Here is a 21,011-nt window from a genome sequence, read left to right as displayed (position 1 = left end):
GAAAAAAGAGAATATAAAGTTTGTAATTAGAAAATAGGATTCAACTATTGTGGGTGTTTGAATAACAGCATTTGCCTGGCTACTTAATACATCACACTTTACACACTGACACTGTTTACATTATTCTCTATTCTATATTTTGTATATTCAAATATTTATTTTAACATTTTACATTATATTTCTATTTTACTGTATATATGTGTATTAGCAATTTGAGTGTTATTGCATGGCCTTGCTGAACAGTATTTTACATTTCACTGCACATCTGTATGAGCATGTGACAAATAAAAATCTTGAATCTTGAATCTTGAATCTTGAATATGCACTTGCCTAAGTGTTATGTCTTGGATGCTAAAGCAGCAAGCGTCATGCTCCTCTTCACGATACAAATAAGACTGTCTGATACAAATAAGTAAAACAAAAAAAAAAGTGTACTACTGCACAGGATCATGGAGACATCATGCTATTAAAAAAAGCTGCAGGTGTAGAGTTTCTAGAAGCAAAACACGCAGTTCAGTGGTAACCCGTTTTCATAAAGTCCGTGAACGCAGCACCAAGAGCCGTCCAGCCGCAGGGAGCAGGTAACTCCACCTGCTGGTGGCTCTAATAACTACAGCCAGGCAGGCGGAGCAAACACACCATTCACTACCGACCAGTCCAGATTGAAGGAGGACGGAGAGGCAAGCCGTGGAAACGAACAGATGTGAACTGGACTACGAATAGACAACAAGCAGCAGTCAAGACAGAAAACCTTCGAGCCTGCTAACATGTGGCAACCCGCGTCGGAGCGACTGCAGGTAAGAGACGGGCGGATGTGAGCCTTCATTGTCGACATGGCAGCAGTAAATAAAGGGTTCAGACGTGGTAACTGTTAGTGAAACCAGCCGTGCTGTGCAGAGCTGGAGCCTGGAGAGACTTGCAGATATTGTGTTAGCACCTTCGGATGTTATTAGCCGTCTGTTAAATGTTAGAAACCAACGCAAAAACGATTGTTTGCTCACAGCTGTTTCCAAATGATTCCCTTTGTGGTGATACGTTTAAATGCACCTCTTCACGGTACGCCAGCCCAGTGCAACAATGTGTTCCACTGAATTCTTGTATCAATCTATCACTGGACATGTTCTGTATGTCAAAGGCACGCATATTCAAGTTGTGTAAAATAGCTAATTTGGGCCACAGGCCTTTTTCACCCCACACTCTCATAATCACGCTAACGTAATGAGTGTATGTGCAGGCCCTTTCCTCCTGTTGTCACTTTGTTTTCTCTTCATTTTGTCACGCCACAATGAAATCTCCTGTGTGAAATCGTTAAAAAAAAAAAAAAAAAAGAAGCAGGTTATGGTCCGTAACCTGTCTCCTGTGACCTGTTAAAAGACAGAGGAACAAACACCGTGAATGACACGTAGTTTGATATCTAAGGGGCAAACCGTGCACCGAGCCTGGCTTCACGTCTCCTTCAGACGTAATGCTCTCCAGATGTCGGCCTGCGGATTGCCTGCCAAGTGAACTTGCACAATCCCTCTTTCTGCCCAGGCGTCAAGAAGATGGAATCACGAATTATTAAAACCGAGAGTTCCGGTGTAGCCTACAGATGTGAAGTGAGCCTGGGCCTCTGTAGCCTTTATGTCCCCATGATGCATAGGCTACACATCTGCATGACTCTTTGATTTAGGCCCTATACACGTAACCACCATCAGACATAAACTATAACCAATGTATGTCCTTTTCTATATAAGCTGTTGATCAAGGCTTGTTCACTGCACCGGGAGAGCTCTGGGCCACCCTGCTTCACATTCATGCTCAACAAGTGTCACAAAGTCACCAAATATCCGATTCCCCCCCCCCCCCCTGACTCCTTAAATAAGAGAATTTGCAAATAGTGCACAGTGAATAGACCTAAGTCTTTCAAGCACAGCACTTTGAAAACTGACCGACACTAAAGAGAATGACCTGGTTGACATATTTTTTTTGCCAATGTAGTTTTCCATCAAAGCCGATGATAATTTGGTGCCCAAAACAGAACCAAATAACTTGTAAGTAATGTGGATCATTATGTCCATTTAAGCTTATGGGAGTGCATTCAGCTAATCCTTCAGTCTGTGTGTGGATGTACAGATTTTTCCCTATGGCTGTCATACAAGGGAAACATGTCGCCTTTTTTTTTTTTTTTAATTCTGAAAGTTTGGCAAATGGTGCATGGAATGAATCGGCCCAGATATGCAGGGAGTGATCTTAAAGACCAGCTTACTTACTGGGGAGAGAGTGACTTGGGTCATGGTTTTTACTGAGGGGAGCTTTCCATAGTCGCAGAAGCAACAAAGTAACATCAGTGTTCCCTCAGCTAGACCTTTCAAGGAGCTACAGAAAGCCTGCTTTAAAAACAGGGGTCATGGAGTTAAGAATACATGGATACTTTTAATCTGTCAATGTAACGCAGAAGTTATCGCTATTGGAAAATTCTGACTTTCTGATAGAGTACATGTCGACTGCCAAGGATTGCAATGTGTTAGCTGACTAGCTAATTTATCCCTACATGACGTTGCACTGAGTGTTCTTTTTTTTTTATATATCAAGGCTTGTCAGTCCAAATACTTTCTCGAGGTAAAATGTAACATTTGCACATTACATAAGACACAGCATTGTGCTCCACGCACACAATCAAACTTTGAGTTGTTTTTTCTGAAGAATACGTTTGAACACCTGTGAGTTGACGGAAGTTAGAAGGTAGAAGAAGAGAGTGTGCAAACTCATCTGGAACTGGCAGTGTGTGACTGTGCAGGTTTTTTAATAGCTAGTGAGGAAAACAGTTAATTAGTCTCGTCAAAACTGAACACTACCAGTTTTTCTTGATTTTGACATGACAATGGCCTGTCTTGATGGGACACTTTCCATAGGGGTCGTATTTGACTCTGATCTTTTATAATGCAAAAGTCTTGAGTTGACTTGAGAATTATTGCTCACACGTTTGAAACATGGAAACTTCATCCTTCCATAGGATTTGTAGGAGGAAAAAAAATCTGTTTTTGGTGTTGAGAGAAATCTTTATTTGTGATAACTGACACTTGGCACAGACGAGCTTACGACCGGCCGAGGCACGAAGGTAATAAAGAATCTGGCATGTTTCAGCCTTTCTTTTTGACTTGGGGGGGGGGGGGGGGGGGGGTTCAGGTGCTGAACCTGGGGTTAATAGCAGAAACACTCATGTATCACCCATTGGTCAACATCATTTAACAGATTAAAATAGTGTAAGAAGACTGCAAATCTTTTCGAATGAAACATGGTTACAGAACTATTGCAATACCAGCCAATTTTCTGCTTTGTAACCATGGCAACGACCATCCTTTTGACTGGTATCCTCACCTCTTCTATTCAAGTCAGGGCTGGTCTGGTTTTCTAGAGTGTACGGTAGCTGATCTAGAACGTACTTGTGTTTGCTTCCATCTATTATGTATTTTTTGTTCGATATGGCAGCCGTTTATGTTATCCGCATTTGTGCTGTCCTCAGTTGCCATGGCAACACCTGATGTCTTGCTGCATTTTTGTCTCACACTCGAGCGGATAGAAGAGGGGGAGAAAAGATAGAAGGACTTATGTGTGTGTGGGGGGAGAATACAGGTCACTTCACAGAAGGAAAGCTGCATACATTGACAGTCTGAAGTGTGTTGTGATTCTGTGTGTCAGCTCTGCATCACGCTTATTTTTTTTCCTCTTCCTGTGCCTGCATCTTTCCCGCTGTGTTTCCTCCATGCCTTCTTTCTCTCGCTGACCACATATACCTAAATCACTTCTGGGTTGCCCCTCCTTCCCATGCAGAGGCCATGTGAGTTCAGCGACACATTACACAATGAGCAGCGTTCTGGGTCTGGATGCACATCCACAGATATTTAGACAGGCTACCAGTTGTCAAGCATGAATACACACACAACAACATGCTTCCTTTTGGCTACCAATCTTGTTTTTTCTCCGTCAGCAGCTCTTTCTTTAGTCGCCGTTTCCCCTTATGACACTTAAATGTATGTGACACTGACAAACCGGGGCTGAGCTTTTAAGGAAATGTGGACCTAACAGTGTAGAAATAGTCATCTGAGGTCACACCCGGTGAGAACCAGCTGCTGCCTTTGCATCTTTACTTTGTGAATGTCTGTCTTCATTTGTTTCCAGACTTTTGGCTTGCCTTTCTGTCTGAGGTTGCTTTGTGGCCACAGCTATATTGTTGGGACTGTGGCCCCGGTGGCAAAAGGGATCCACTAGCAGACTGGCAGAAAATTTCCCATGGTTCCCTTGGCACATTGTCTTTTTTTTTTTTTTTTTTTTCAACCAGCACAGATCTGCCTCTTGTGAACAAATGGCTTTTGGCTCAGTGGTTTCAGGATTTGTCTCTTTGTATTTGATGAATGGGCATAACTATCTGTTTGCAGAAGTTGTCATTTTTTTTAAGGATTTCCAAAGAATTTGCATTTGACAGAGACAGTTATTCCTCCAATTCATCAATGTAAGTGTGTCTGTTTTTTTGTACAAAATCTTGGTCATTATCCTAGGTAGATTATTTGATTCATTTTAGGTTATGAAGTCTAGGGCCAGTATCATGGCTTCCACCGGAATTGACATTAGGTTTCAAAAGTTGTCCAACATCTTCCAACCTTCATCAGCATGGCATTTATACCTGAGAATTTATCGTACTACCGTGTGGTTGGGGGGTTCCATTGCTTGGCCATTATTGCTATTGAGTTTTATATTGTACACATTTTTCTACTTGACAGTGGGGAAATAAAGTGACACATATAGAAACCAGCCATGTGCTTGACAGTGGACTGTGTTTTTTGTCGATAGGAGGTCGTTACCATGTGCTCTGGCTCCATGTACACTATTTAAAATGTGGCTGTGGGTTTATTGTTTATGTCAAAGTGCTGTTGATGTTTTTACTATCAGACAGAGATTACCTCCCCCAGGCTCTGAGGTTAGGGTACTTTAATACCCACTTCCTCCTGTGTAGTAGTAACCCACCAATCACAGCATCCGCTCGTGTGCCTTCTCCCTTCTACACGCCATAGTGCTCCAATCAGGGTTCAGCAAAGCAGATTTTTCTCTGTGTAGGGACCTCCCACAGTCCATTCAGACTTATTTCCTCTCGTAAACTGTCCCAGGAACAGAGGAGGAGGTTGTAAACACGTAGAGGGACAACTGATGTTGAAGTTAAGACTGCCCAGTTTTTACCGTGCTGGGAATAAAAGGGGTTCATCCTACGAGTGGAGTGAAGAAGTTACTGCCACCACATGGCAGTAACCAACCTCCTCCTCCTCCTCCTCTACCTGTAGACCACATCATCATTATCATCAGGACGGAGGCTGAAGGAAGGATGTTTGTATGAAAGACATCTGACATACAAACAGGGACAGGAGGGAGCTGGATGCTCGTCCTGAAAAGTGAAGACGTTGTTTGGACAGACATGGCATGTTGGTTGGAGACATTTTTAAGGGCAAATTCACTTGATGTGTGTCTGTAGCCGATGTGCTGTTTACTCTCTCACAAAGTTATTCAATTCTCCGCCACTCATTCAAGAAAACATCCTTGTTGTTTATGTGGTGATGTGGTTTGTTGCTTGTGGTTATAAGCTTTATATTAGTCTCCCACTTTGAACGTACCCTCTGGACTTTTTTGACCACTTAAACAGAATTTGACACTGTGTCCGTAAGTGAGTCACAATTTGGTCAATGTCTCGTAAACACTCAACAAAACAAGAGCTCATGGGCCAATTCATTCATGCTAATGGTTTTCTACCATTGCACTGCTTTATAAATGTAGTAATGTATCAGATAAAGACCAGGAAGAAGACGGACAGAAAGCAAACATGAATGTGAACGACGCAGGCTCCTAGCTCAGAAAATACATTATTGTTAGTATTTAAACATACACAAACTTGTGTGGTTTAAATTAAATGTAAACAGAACTTCATAAAAAAAGGAAAACTCAACAGGATATGTCAAAGTTTTCTAAAGTAGTCAGTTTTTGTTTTGTCGCTCCTGGAATGTAGACCCCAGTCTAAGAGAAAGTTGTACTAAGTTAGGTGCAGGAACCAAAACCACAGAACAGGTTAATTCCCAATGTTATTAGGAGTTATTTTTTCACAGCTAACTGTCACAATGATATCTTTCCTTTAGTTTATAGTAATGCACGGTTCAGTGAGCATGATCCTGAAACCGTTTCTGATTCTACATTTAAACGTGGTTGGTGACTATTTGTCTTTTTTAAAATTGAAAAGCTTGATTTGCAGAACAGATGTCCTGATAGCACGCAGCCTACTGTATGACATCTGGTACAGGGCTCTGCGCAGCCCTTCATGCTGGAGCCTGCTATGTGTGTGTGTGTGTGTGTAGGGGGGGTGGTGTGTGTATGCAGATGTGCCAAATGTTGCTCACAAACTTTTTTTGGTCTTTAACTCTGTGATTTTCAGTTTTTTACATCAATAACCACATTTTGAGTTCTCAAGATGAAGCAGTAGCCGTCTATGTATCCAAAGGTTGACTTTTTCTTTGTATTATCACGCGTTTTAGACACGGATCATCTGTCTGTGGTTTCTTAACAGTATTTCCAGCTGCTTTCTTTTGTTTCGTCACAAGCACATCCCTATAACCTCTATTTTGTGTGTGTCAGGAGGCGTGTCAGAAGGTCCGTTTTTACCCTGTTGTGCAGTTACTTACCATGAGATTGACCTGAGAACCTCTCTCCTGTAAGAATGCTCCCTCAGGGGGCTGAAAGTTTAACTTACCATCTGTGACCTGTTAAGCTCATCACTGCAGGAGGCAAACTGGTTGGAGACACTCTCGCTAGCCTGTCTGCTTGATTTCTCACGGACGTGATCGTTCAGGTGTTTACCTGGACTGTTGTAAATGTGGAAGTTAGAGTGGAGACCCATTGAAATCTTGGCATGTGTACTCATCTTGATGACACTTGTGTTCCCTGCAGTAATCAAAGACATACTTGGGAAGCAGCAGTTCAGAACTGACTGGGAGCAACTGTCTGCGGAACAGGTCCTCGGTTTTTGAAGATTACCTTTCTCAAAAAAACAGCTACATTTTTTAAATAGCTTAGGACAAAGTGTTACAGAAAGAACTCATTTGAAGCAAAAACATATCTTGTGGGCATAGAGATCCATAAAACACAAATGAATGAATAGTTGTAAAAGTTACATTGTACTTTCGGGGTTCTAAATGTTCAGCCAAGTTCTTCTTTTTTTTTTGTAACTTATTTTCACTCTAAATATGCTTTTCACTGGCAGCAGTGACTCACTGCTGATGTTTTAGCATCTGTTCATGCTACTCAACATGTAGACCACTTAATGTTTTAGTTAAATTAATGTGATAAAGGGCTTATAAACAACCAAATAGTTTGACTAAATTTACTGCAAAACTCACTTAATGAAGAATGTAGTTAAGTCATACTGAATTTTCGTGGAAACGATAAAACAGAAGTAATAAAAACACATGTTCACTGGAACAGAAAGAATGATAGTCGAACTAAAGTATAAACATATACCTTTTTTATTCACATGCAATACATGACATCTATTCCTCATAAGATATGAGAACTGTTAGAAATGTGAATCTGAGATGAACGTGTTAACCAGCCTAACATGTTAGTGCAGCCAACCAACAGACTGGGATCATTAAACAGCACTGGGATCAGTGTTTTGATCCAGTGTAAGAGCAACAGAGTATAAATGCTGCATAATAATTGGCTCCACTAAAGGAACATTCAGTACAAACATATATAGACTCAACTTTGGGGTACCGTACTTACTAAAACATTCGCTCCCCTCAAACATGAAAAGAGCCACACACAGCCACAATGTACATTACAGTAACTTTGTCACAGAATGGTAAGGCTAGCATTAGCACTGAAATGCTAAAGTTTGTCTTCCATCTTCCAGTTAATGCCCCCCCTTGACCTTTTCAGTAACTACACCCAGGGATTGTGGGGTTGGGGTTGTATTATAGGAAACGGTAAGCAGTTACTTTAAATGTGAAACATGTCAGTTAGATTATCTAGTTCATGCAACGATGTTGGTTCATACAGACAGCACAGGGGACTGTATTGAGGGCTTTTAGCCAGCCAGGGCATTGATCAGATCATCAGACATTCATAAATATTACACATGCTGCGGCTTTAACAAAACTCTAAAATTGACATCACGTGTGTCGAGATCAAGCCACTAAATGACAGCTCAATCTTACAACAAGGCTGCGTTTCACACTGCTGAAAGGGTGGCATTGTTTGGAGATTTGAGGTTTTTCTTGTGACAGCAGCCATTGTTAAGCATTAAAGTCTGAAGTGTAGACAAAACCCTTGGCTGAAACCAGCTCAATTCCGACCGAACCAGAACTGCTCTGTGGTGGAGACAGAAAACCTACCTGGGTCCAAGTGAGAGTCAGAAATAGAATCAATAACAGCAGTTACTGAATGAGGAGACTCTTGGGATGTAAGAAATTCAAAAAACATTCAAGTGCAGTGAAAATATTATGAATAGAATTCCAACGAAAGTCCAGTAGTGGCCTCCGCTGAGGCCTTTTGCTCCTGGTGGGGGGCGAAGGAGTCGGGGAGCCCCCCCCCCCCCCCTTCTCCGTACCAGGGCCAACCGCAGGAATGTGAGCTGCTGTCAGGAAGCAGTAAAGTGCTGACGCGGAGGTCAGCGAGCGTTTACACACATGTGGCTTTACTTTCACAACTCCATCTTCCTTTTTTCTTCTTTTTCTCCTTCATCTGCTCCTTGCTCTTTTCTCTTGCCTTATCTTTCTTTTTTGGAGACACCTCCTCCTCCTCCTCCTTTCTTCCGTCTTTTCCTTCTTTTCCCTCTGAACATGAAGGCTCACTCTTGAAGGTGTGTCTGGTGTTTCAATGGTCCTCAGTCTGCAGGTCATTGTGTTGTGTGTTGCAGGACCACATAATATGATTTGAACAAGATATATATATATATATATATATATATATATATTTTAAGCTGCGTTGTATTTGTTTTTGGCATATTTCACAGATGCTGTTAACACGTATTTGTAAAAAGACCCAAAGAATTTCATATTTGTATGCAGAAGGTGAAGACAGCAATAAACAGGAAGCAATTTCAAACCCCAAAACTATCAAAAATGTACTTATCCAAGCCATCGTGTTATCATGAATAGGTTAGTGGTACTAAAGTTAAGCAGCTATTTTGAAGGCACATGACTGCTTTTTCAGTCGGATTATCAAAGACGTATAATCGGCTCCAAGAAGGCAAACCCACATTCTCAGGAACATAAGAACACTCAACAGTTTCTTGAATGGGAAACATTACCCGATGCAGTGGTGTTGAATTGTAGGAACAGAGACAGACCCTTTCTATTGTAGTTGATTGAGGTTGATCTACTTGGCTATACCAACAAACCGGCACTGAAGATAGATGATGCACAGTGTTGGCAGGATGTACTGTTCTCATTGCACTGAAAAATGTTGACCATCTGCTGCATAAAAAGAAAAAGTGGACATTGTACACGTCCAACATGGAAAACAGCTTAGCTGCTCAACAGAGAAAATAAAAAACAGCAACTTAAAAATGATCTCAGACATATTCAAGACTTACATGAGACCAGATGATCAGGAGAGTTTAGTATAGAGCCTATAGACCTATAAAGATGCAGATACCGGGACAACACTCTCAGAGTAGGGGGGAAAGCAAATTTTGAGTTAACATGAAATAATAACTTCTCTATGTTAAAGGGCCAGATTTACTAAGATCCCAATTAAAGAGTACTAAATTGCGTGTTCGTTTCAACAAATTGCACGTTTGGTTGGTGGGTGTTTTGCGGGTGATCTACTAAGAAAATTTGTGTGAATGACACCAAGTGCAAACCTTGTGGAGGCGGTACTATTTAAGTTAGGTTTTTGCGTGTTCTACTGGTTTACGTCATGGAGAGTTTGGACAGAAAGCAGGACGACTGCAAGCGCAAAATGGGTATAAACGGAAGAGGCATTAAACATACAGTATTTTCGAGTTATAGCAGATAGAACTGAATATTACAAAAAGAAAATTTGGCTTACAAGAAAACCTCGGCATTAAACAGGGCCTCTCTTTTCTTCCCTCCATCTTTTGAAGATGAATTGTCATACATTGAGCAGGAGGTGCGAGCTGTCTCCTCTGTGGCGCTCAGGTGCGAAACTCTGCACATTGTTGCGCACACGACAGGTGGCCAGCGCTGTGTCTGATCGGACATAAATGCTCTGGCAAGTGGTATCGAAGACGGGGGTACAAACAGAGGTGAGGTCCCCCCATCCAAGCGTAGCGGCAGCGGGCTGTAGAGGGAGGAGACGCGCGCCATGGAGAGGAGCGCAGCCCGAGAAAAAGGAAATCCCCAGTTTAAAATATAATGTTGGCGAAAAGAGGGAAATAGGAAGAAATAAATGTCAATGTTGAAATTCTTCAGAATGCTGAGGCTGTGAATGTTCAATTTTGTTGGCTATACATAGGCATAACATGTGTGGGGAATAAAGTGATCTTTATGCCTTCTTTGACTGTGCCTGTGTCTCCTCCTACAATAACAGCAGCCTGTTGTGAGTAACACTGGTCTCCTGGGTTAGCACGTTCTTTTCAAAGTTGTTAAATTCAGACACCGTCACAATCACTGCAATTTTTGCCAGGTTTGGTAAATCTCAATGCGTGTACTAACTTAACTTCTTTGCATTTTCTCCTCCCAGTATTTCGCACGTTAGGGCAGAAACGCCCCATGTTGCATATTCATTAAGGCAAACGTACTAAATGGACAATGCTTTTTTGTTTTGCTCGTATGAAAGACGCAATCCTCACTGCGTGCCGTTAGTAGATCAGATAGCACTTTTTTTTGCTGGTGGTATCAAGTTTGCACACGTTTTAAGACACGCAAACCTTTAGTAAATCTGGCCCAAAGTGTTTTCTTGGGGTGCCTGATAGCCTAGCCCCCAATGTGCAGAGACTATAGTCCTCATAGCAGCGGCTGTGGGTTCGAATCCAGCCTCGGCCCTTTGCTGCCTGTCATCCACTACTCTCGCCCCCAAATGTTTTCCTGTCTCTCTTCAGCTATCCTATCCAATTATAAAGGCAAAAATGACCCAAAAAAGTTTTATTGTTAGAATATAACTTAATTGAACAATAATCAAAAATATAATATGAATTGTCAGGTAATATGAGTGTGGATCTGAGTCTGCTCAGCTGTGATTCTCTTTTTCATAGCTGCATAACATATGCATAACAATGTATGTTATCTGAATAATATGAACCTTTTCAGCCTGGTGGTATTGGTAGAAAGATATATTAGTCAGGATCTAATATTTAAATACACTTTTTAGATATATATGAAAAAGTGGGTCAGTTATGCATGGATATTGTTTAGACATTTTAGTTGAAAGCACAAGAGAAAAAGTCTGGGCATCAATAAAGTCATTATTATTCAAACTTTGGGGAACATGACTACACAAAAATGTCAGTTCATAAAGCAGTTTTTGTGGTCTTTCAGGCTGGACTCTACGAGTGTATTCAGCTGTCATCAGGACACACAACTGTAACAACTATTCATCATGATGAATACCTCTGTTCAAAGCTAGAAATTAAGAATTAAAGCGGAGTCAGTCACATGTAATAGTTTTATCCCATGATGCAACTGTAGCTATTTGCCTATAGAATGATCAAAGTTTTTACTTTGGTCTGAAAAACTGCAATGAAACAAACAAACAAAAAGAATCATATAATATCACATCTGCAGGGGTTGTACTGCTCACAAATGCGATTTCCCATGTATTAGAAATGACAGTGTTAGTGTGTTGTATGGTCTTTGATTATGGAGAAAGACTGCGCACACACACACACACACACACACACTCACACTCACTCCCCAGCATGCGTGCCATATGCCCTGTGTTTTTTCATTTGTTGCGAAATTTTGTCTCGACTGTTTTTAAGAAGCCCAGAAATTCCAGAGGGCCAGATTCAGCATGTGGTTCTGCTCGGCGTCAGGAAACACTGGCGGTAGACTGGAGTGTGAGAGCAGGCGGCTCTACTCTCTTGTTTTGACGGAGGAGGCAGCGAGGTCAGAGCTCCCTTCATCTGCTGCTCACATTCCACCTTCAGCCGAATCAACCTCTCACACCGTCTCACTTTCGTTCGTCTTCAGTTTTCACCATCAATGTTTTTAGTTTGGACAGTTCTATTCATACTGATAGGATTTTACGCTCATACAAGATTATAATGTGATTTCTATTGTTAGTGTTTTAAAATAGTGGGACCAATGAAAGTGGAGCAGCATTGTTTTCTACCAACATTAATAGTAATTATATGTTTCTAGAGGCACAAGCTTCATTCCTATAGACAATCCAAAGTGCTGATGTCGTGGAGGCGACGCTCTAAGCCTTCAGCAGAGTTACTAAGGAAACGGCAAATGCTGACTAGAAAGCTTAAGGTACAGTCTCTAACTGATGACATTTATCCTTAAGTTGTTTTTTTTTCTTTTTCTTTCCATCAGCACTTCCAGACCATGCTGAAGACCAAGCTCAATGTGCTGACGCTGAGAAAGGAGCCGTTGCCCACGGTGATCTTCCACGAGCCCGAGGCCATCGAGCTGTGCTCCACCACACCGCTCACAAAGAACAGGCCCCATGCTGGATACAAGGTATGATCACATGAACTGAATAATCCATAAATCCAACCCAGTAATTCTATAATAGCATTAATAGATCCATAATACAACACGGTTATTCATTCCCATTGTTCTTACCTCCAACACACACACAGAGTTTCTGGAGTCAGAATCCAATCCTTTAATAATTAGAATAAATCAGCGTATTTGGGCACATGATTCTTTTTGCATGGTTTCTGGCTTCTATTCTCCCTCGGCTGCGCTTAGGGTCAGATGAAAAGTTTGATCCAGTCTGTTTGACACGCAGCTTAATTCTCTCTCCTCTGTCCTCAAAACAGAAGAAAACAAACAGATTAAAATAGCAGCCAAGCTCTGTTATTACACATAACACTCCTCAACCAAGCAACCGAGTTTCTCTTTGTGTGTTTGCCTGCCTTGTGCGGCAGCATTGCAAGCATAACAAATAAACTAAAACAAATCTGGGCTCATGTGAGACAGCTCCAAGTGGCTGTGTCTGTATGAGGATTATGTTTTGTGTGTAAAATGTTGTTTTTGGTCTCTTTCAATGCACCATTAACAAGCATTTTCGATAAATGAATTGAACCTTTTTCCAACCTTACCTGACTGCACATAAACATCTCCTTTCTGGCAGCGGACTGAACATTTGAGGAAAAAAACTTGTCCTCCTTCAAATTTTTGCCAAGAAACACACATGTGGAACACACAGGCCCTGTGATTGTTGTTGATAACTGTGTTTGTTGGACCACTGTACAGAGGAGCTAAAGGAAAAACACACAGAAAAAGCCTTCAAACACACACATCACATATACACACATACAGTATAGTTATATACTATGTATGTGTAAACATCCTCACAACATAAGGCGGCTAAGCGACCAAAAGTGCTGATTCCAAATCAGAACTTCCCTCCCCCTTAAAAATTCCTAAAGTAAAAACATGAAGTGAAAGTCAGTGCGACAGCCTTTATTGGCGGAGCAGACTGGTTCAGTCTGGCTGAGAGAGAAACACACATGCAGAGAAACACGTCAGCCAGCAGGATTTCACTAGCTCCAAACCACAAGTGTCAAATAGTGTCTTGTGCAACTTCTGTGGACAAAAACACATTTTGTTGTTATAATAATTCAATATTTTACCTGATATGAAGAGTTCTTAATTGGTTACAAACAATCTCAAGTAAATATGAATTCCTCCAAATGACCTATTCAGGCAGTAAACTCAAATATTGACTGAATAGTTATTTTAATGGCATCATCCACTTGCTGGATAGAATTCAGTCAAAGCGCTTTACAGCTTGCAGGCAGAAAGAGCCTTTATTATCTTTTCCCCTACTAAGTTCCATATTGACAAGTACTTAAGTTCAAGTTAAAGCAAGAATGAAAAGATGTTTCTTTAAAGATTTCCTCGTATACAGGTTACATGGCAGGATCCCTAAAGAGAAAAACACATCTCTGTGTCTGCAGAGATCAACTAAATCTACACAAAAGGATTATTCCCTCATAGCTGCTTTAACCCTTTAATGGTTTGTGTATCCTGGGGGATACAGATATTTGACAGGCTGTGGGTTGGAGGGGCATTAAGTGGGTGGACTAAATGAAACACTGGCTGGAGGGTTGGGTCAAGTGTCATCGACTGTGTTATTTTAGTCCAGATACAATAGAGAACAGCAATTAATTAATTTGCTTAAAATATGTTTTGAAACATTTCGGCCCATTTAAGGGTTAAAATACAGAATATGATGCGCGTCATAGATTAGGCTGTTATGCTGTGATCTTTAGATGGGAAAGAAAATCAGTGATGGCAGCTGACAGATGATAGATTTGTTTAGAATAAGAAAAACATTCCTGATGATGTGACATTGTCAAGCTGTTACATTATTTATTGTTGCACCTGTTACACATCTCCTCCTGCTCATTTTTATGCCTCCTAGAAGCAGCTGTTATCCTGCCAGACACAATAAAATCCAGCACGATCCCTCCTGTCTTGTAAACGCCACAGTTAAATTGTCTTGTGACTGTATCTATTTTCAGTGCTCGGACAATTAAATCTGTACAGACATTCAATTGTGCAGAGTTACAACACAAGACGTCGAATCTTTCACATTCTTGTCAGTACTGCAACAGTTAAATTACAACATGTCTGTTAAGAATTTGACATTATGTCATGGTACCAACAAAATGCTCCTTCACTTTTCATTGTTTATGAATGGGATAAATGGATACTGATCGACACTTTACATGGCAGCCTCTGCTGTCAAGTCCATTTACTGACATTTGATGATTTTCGACCCACACTTTTCTCTCCCCCACCCACACTTTGTTGTTGAATGGGAGAAATTAAGAAACAGGCCGCAACTATATTGTCAAAAACAAACTTCCAAAAGCTTGATATCACTGTGATAACTGCTGTAAACCATGAGCCTATAACATAAGACATCTTTGAAAGAGGGGAAAATCTAAAGTTGGCAGATTTTTTACTTCATATTTCACTTCATCACCAGCTTCTGACTCATGTGCATCCCAGTGTTCAGTGATTAACAACGTATTTCACATCTCACTATTAGTCTTTGATTTTCCAGTCATGCACTGGAAGCTTTTTTGGCCATGATAACCCCCCCCTAATATTCCGACAGCAAAGACACGCCAAAGATCTAAGCTGCTGCTTATCCAATATAAACACTGTAATGATGCACAGTTGTTTATCAGGAATAGAAGTAGAAACGACATGCAGCCGTGTCTTGCTTCACACTCTCACTGCCATGATAGAAAATAAATATTGATGTATCACTTAGGTGCACTCTGCACACGGCTATACTTGGTATCCATCTCTGTCTAGTGTGAATCCCAGCATCCTCTCTCCACCCGCTCCTCCTCTGTCCTCGCTGCTCTTTCCAGCAGTACTGAGGATGCCAAAGCCGTGTTGCCATGGATACCACTACAGCTATTCAGCAGAATACCAGCCACACAAGACATTCATTTCCCTCGTCTGTCTGCAAACTCCCTATTTGCAAGTCTGTCTGCCTCGCCGCCTGCATCTGTTGGCTTGTGTAAGTTTGTGTCTGAGTCACTACCTACCTGTCTGCATATCTGTCTGCCCACCTGTTTCAGCACCCAATACTAGACCGTGACATTATACTAGAAGTGACTTTATTTTCTTTTCAATGCAGAAAAACTGAAGAAACAATGGTCTTTCTGAGCTCCTTCAAGCCTCCCTGCTTGGCTTTTATATTCCACAATACAATACACTACCATTTATTATCCTCCTGGAAGGTTTTATATTCCCCGTCTTTCATTTCTCCTTCTCTGCGCTCTCTCCCAGCCCCCAGTTGTGCTCCCAGTTTACATGCAGGCAGGAAGGCTGGCTGCGGGCTGCTGTCTGTCTGCCAAAGCTAACAGCTAGCATGGATGAAAGGCCACCTCTCATTGCCCTGCCTGGCCTGGTGCTCTCAAAGCAGTCCACTTCACATCCATTGAGAAAATGTGTTTGATGCTCTATGCAGCAGCCCTGTCAGCTCCACAGTCATACTCCATGACAATGGTGAAATGACTCTGGGGGCTGCTCAAAATTACTTACTCATGTTTTTGTTGGCATTCAAATCAATACGTCTTTTGTTTCCGAGAGTATAAAAAGAATTGAATCCACCTTTCTGTTAATTTCTTTCTGCTTTATAAATGAAGCTTCTTGGGTATGTAAACCTCCATACATTGAATGAGCACACAAGTGTCTGATTCAGGTCCTAGTTTTACGTTTGTAGCAGCCCAGAAGTGAGTCAGTGAGTAAACTTTAGACTTTAAAAAGGGATTCACATGGATGTGGAGTGGAAACTGACTAATCTATACCAAGAAACTCCCTCCAACAAAATACTGTAAAAATAACAATATTTAAAATAGTTGAGAGCTGTTTTACAACAATCATCTAGCCTTCGGAAAATGCAAAGGAAATGTTTTAATAGTAATAAATCTTTACATAACTAGCTCCTATTTTCTATAGTTAAAGGCCAACACTTTCTTTGTTTAATGCCACACAGATACTTAGGAAACACAAGGCTACAGGTGGCGGTTAGCTGGCATCACAAAGACTAAAAGAGAGAAAGAGACAGTTAGCCTGGCTTTGTCAAAAGATAAGATAATCCCTCTCAAACAGCATCTGAGAAGCTCACTTACTAACATAACACTTCTTAATCTGCCCCAAAAAGATTAGAAATAAAAAAAAGTTATTGTTGTTGGATCGATTGGAGGTAACTTTCTTTGATAACCTAAGAAAACCAACTCCTAGCTGTAGCGTCATATTGAACATACAAATGTTAAGGTGGTATGATCCTTTTAATAAAAAGCAAGTATGTGTATTTCCTTAAATCTTTTTGTGTAGCTTCAAAGGTATATTTTTTGGCTCTTTACTTAAATGTTGAGCTCACATTCCGATCACTTAGTTTCTGGATTTTACGCTTACGGATTTGTTTTGATCACGAGTGAAGAAAAGGAGTGTGAAGAAAAAGAATACTCTCAATTTGGGATTTGTGTCTGAAGTACAATTAACAGGCGATAAGCTAATAAGCGTGACAGAACATGACTTAAAGTTCTTTTTATTCACAGTAGAATTCAAAGTAGGTAAAGTACAAGTTAAAATATCAAGTGATGACTGAGTAGCGTTTAGCTGCTTCAGTTTCTTGAAAGATTTCTCTCCTACAATAAAAACCAAACCAGTGAGAACGTGTGATTCTCCCTCTCTGACGTCATTCACAGCAGCCATGCTGGTCCTACCATGTCTGTCTTTATCTAATCTGTCAGCAGAGAGGCTTTGTGTCTCTCTGTACTTGGTATTCTAATGTCAGTCAGTGTGCTGGATGTACTCTCACGTCTTCTCCAGTGAACAGAGAACAAAACGCACAGTGATGACATTAACAGCAACCTCCAGGCTGAGATGACCAGTGCTCCCAGTTCCCTTCTGGATGTATGACTGCTTTTGTCTAATGGAGCCTTTGTGTTTCTGCCTCTATATGTGTTTGTATTTATACAGTAAGCATGAGCTTGCTTTGTTTATTCTGATGATGAACAACCATTATTATCTTCCATAATTTAGAAAGAAACACCAGTGAGTTTACACATTACAATCAAATGAAAGTCTTTGGGAATACGACTGCATACGTGGAAAAAAAAAAGTTGTTTAAAGTCTTTTGTTGCTCTATACAGGGAGCTGTGCAAAGTAAGATTCCCTCATGTGATGTCACTTAAGCTCTATAAGTTTTTAAAATGAAAAAAGCTGAAGGTGTGAAGTAATTATAAGTGAACAGTCCTCTCTAGCCCCCACATCATTACTGGCCATTGCAACACACACAGATCCCCATAAGAAACTGTCACAGCTTATACTGCATTGTGGGTAATGTAGGGACAAAACCATTCTTTTTGAGAAGAAAGAAAAATATGTGTAACAATAAAGACAAACCCTTGGTTATGCTGCATCAAAACGCCAACAGGCCATGTAATGAATCAATGAATTAAGTAAAGAATGTTTACGGTACTTTTCTTAAACAGTATTTAGAGTTTTGCATGTGTTTGTTGTTTTGTTTGTTTGTTTGAATGGGAACAGGAGAGGAGAGGAGAGGTGTTGAGGCACAGTGTGGATTCTGGTGGAGGTTAAGTTGTGTGTTGTCTGTATTGGCACAGCTACTCGTCAGTGGAGGAGCCAGAGTGGGCAGCAGTTCAGGACTTCCCTCAAATCTGCTGATTGACCCAGGCTGTTCGGCATTACTCTCTGGAAAGTGAGATCAAATGCTGATTAAAGTGTAGGCCTTATCTTTCACATTCACGTCTATATGTGTAATCTCTACACTGCCCTACAAAGGCAAAAGACCTTAACTCGCCAGAGTGTAGAACTGAGATGAATGACTTTAAAGTATTTTTGTTGTCCAGCCAAATGAGTTGCAGGCAGAATATTGGAAATGTGGCAATTTATCTATCTTTTCAGGTTGTTAATGTACATAAAAATCTTGAGGTCAAACATGACCTTTGACCCTTATTTGGAAGTTAAAGGCTTTATATGCGATTTTTTTGATCCAGTAGATGTCGCCCTTGAGCACCAGCATGAAACCAAAACAACTCACGGTGCATTGTGGGTTAGCATGCTAATGCTAGCGATCTTTATTATGCTCGTATCTTCACACTGCATGTAAATTTACCCAAAATAAGCGTGATCTAGAAACACAGTTAAGCAGTGAGTACAGTGTGTTTTTCTTCTTTTCTCTAGTCCCTCAATTAAACAACTTTTATTCGCGAGGGGAGGAGTCAGCCGTCGGGCCGGCTATGTCAACATACAGAAAAAAAACTCTGAAAGCATCACAGACAGTGGGACTCGGATGTTACACCCATTGTAGACAGTCATTACTCACAGAGTTATTTTCAGAGGATATACTTGATTTTTATTATATTTAAGTGTGAAAAATCACATATAAAGCCTTTAAGGTACTCTGCCGCTGCATTGCCTGTACAATAATAAGGGGTCATGCCAAGGCAAAAGGCATTAACTTCCATTTGATATCACCCTTGGTTGCTGATCACTATATTAAATCAGTATATGATAATAATGATAACATATACATGAAATCTAGTGATCATGGCATAATTAAGTGCTTGATGACAGATATTAAAACAAAGGCATAACACCTTAACTCCACTGCAGTGAAACAGTAACTTCACTTTGATCCACAGTAAAACAAAGGCAGAAGACCTTAACTCAGTTTGAGCATTCCTGAATGCTGCAGTTCAAAGGCAAAGACCCTGATGAGTGAAGTTACTGGACTCTGTCTTGGTTTCTCCAGGGCTTTTGGAAGTTAAGGCACATACAACCTCCTAGTTTCTCAAAAGAACAACACAATTGACTCAAGATATTTGTCCACATGATAAAGCACATCTGTAATGTTCCAAAAATGACAAAAACTCATTTTTGAAAAAATTGAAGTTACTGCCTTTTGCCTTTGTAGGGCAGTATAGAAGAATGCACTCTGCCTCTTAGACTTATTTTATATATTTGAACAAACCATTGAATGTGAATGGGATCTAGATGAACCACAGCATTTTCTTCAGGCTGATCTTGATGTAAGTATTTGTATAATCCTTAACCAAATAGCATCTGATCCTATTCTATATCCTTTTGAATTTGCGTTGCAAATTTCACATGTTTAGACCATACGGTAATTTGTGGCCAGATATTTTAAATAGTACTAGCACCCGTGTCACTGGGGAGCAAATGTGTTAATGTGTTGCTCAGCTAACGCAAATGTCTTTACCATTTTTGGAATTTGGACATTTTTGCCTATGGGAAGCTGAAGTGATGGGATTGGGAATGTAAAAGCTCCTTTCATATACACTGAGGTGCTACTGTCCTGACTAACGAAACACTCAGTCTCTGTTTAGTATTGACACACACACACACACACACAAACAGGCATATACACACACACACACACAAACAGGCATATACACACAGCCCTTGGGGGGAAAAAAAGAAGGCATCCATCCCTGCATGTCGTGGCAAGCAAAGCCAGCTGTACTGTGCTGATTCAATAAGTTAAGAGGAATGTTAACAACCTCCTCAGGAATGCTGAATTCTCTAGAAGTGGATTCCCAGTAATGTTGGGGGATCCAGACACAGGGGCCCAGTGAGGGAGAAAGCCAGGACAGTCTCCGTCTCTGTTAGCGGGACGCTTATGTTTCATCTATGGGACATGCTGGATCCTTTTCACACGGGACTCGTTAACTTTTTCAGAACTTCCATATTTGCCAGGTTAGAAAATCTGCCCCATATATTACTTTACATTTACTTTAGATTCAACTCTATATGGATTACTTAATGGAAGAGGTCAACATTATAAGAAATACTTACATTCACCTTTCTTGCAGAGAGGTAGATGAGATGCTACTCTGATTCCTAAACACCAAATACAAACCTATTACTTGGAGACAGGCTGAGATTATCAGGCTTTTATTAACTTTGGACAGCTTTTTTTCCAATTATTATGCTATGCTAAGGTCTCTAGCTGCTAGCTGTAGCAACATATTAGAGGCGCACTGATTGACCATCTGGTGACTGTAATCAGCCGATCATTAGATCACATGATTCGCTGATTGGCCGATCCTCTCAAACCGTACTAAGAATCACAAAAATGAGCCACAAGTTTCAAGCACAGCGACACAAAATCTAGAGAGACAGCCGCACACAAACAGGCTCATACGTTGGCAATGTGGCTGCTATACTGTAGGTGCTCATCTTGGGGGGGATCAACCCAATCACTGAACTTAATCATGACTAGTTCATATGAGACAGCTGTCACGCTTTGTGTCACTGTGAGAAGAGATTGCAGACAGA

At 40.8% G+C, this 21,011-nt stretch overlaps 1 protein-coding gene across 2 annotated transcripts in view; it reads left to right on the top strand.

Annotated features, from left to right (window-relative positions):
* Positions 1–621: 621 nt before the first annotated feature.
* pid1 (phosphotyrosine interaction domain containing 1) overlaps positions 622–21,011 on the top strand; it is a 31,523-nt gene continuing 11,133 nt past the window's right edge. Inside the window, exons 1-3 of one of the 2 annotated variants that reach the window (XM_061046303.1) lie at positions 642–797; positions 11,960–12,086; positions 12,519–12,665. In XM_061046303.1, the coding sequence (XP_060902286.1) occupies positions 12,531–12,665 (135 nt within the window). In that variant the 5' untranslated portion in view covers positions 642–797; positions 11,960–12,086; positions 12,519–12,530. Of the gene's footprint in view, positions 798–11,959; positions 12,087–12,518; positions 12,666–21,011 lie in introns of both variants that reach the window. The other variant, XM_061046302.1, reaches the window with a different exon arrangement.

Source organism: Labrus mixtus, chromosome 9, assembly GCF_963584025.1.
Source record: "Labrus mixtus chromosome 9, fLabMix1.1, whole genome shotgun sequence".
Classification (NCBI taxonomy): domain Eukaryota; kingdom Metazoa; phylum Chordata; class Actinopteri; order Labriformes; family Labridae; genus Labrus; species Labrus mixtus.
This window is presented reverse-complemented; position numbering and strand designations above follow the sequence as displayed.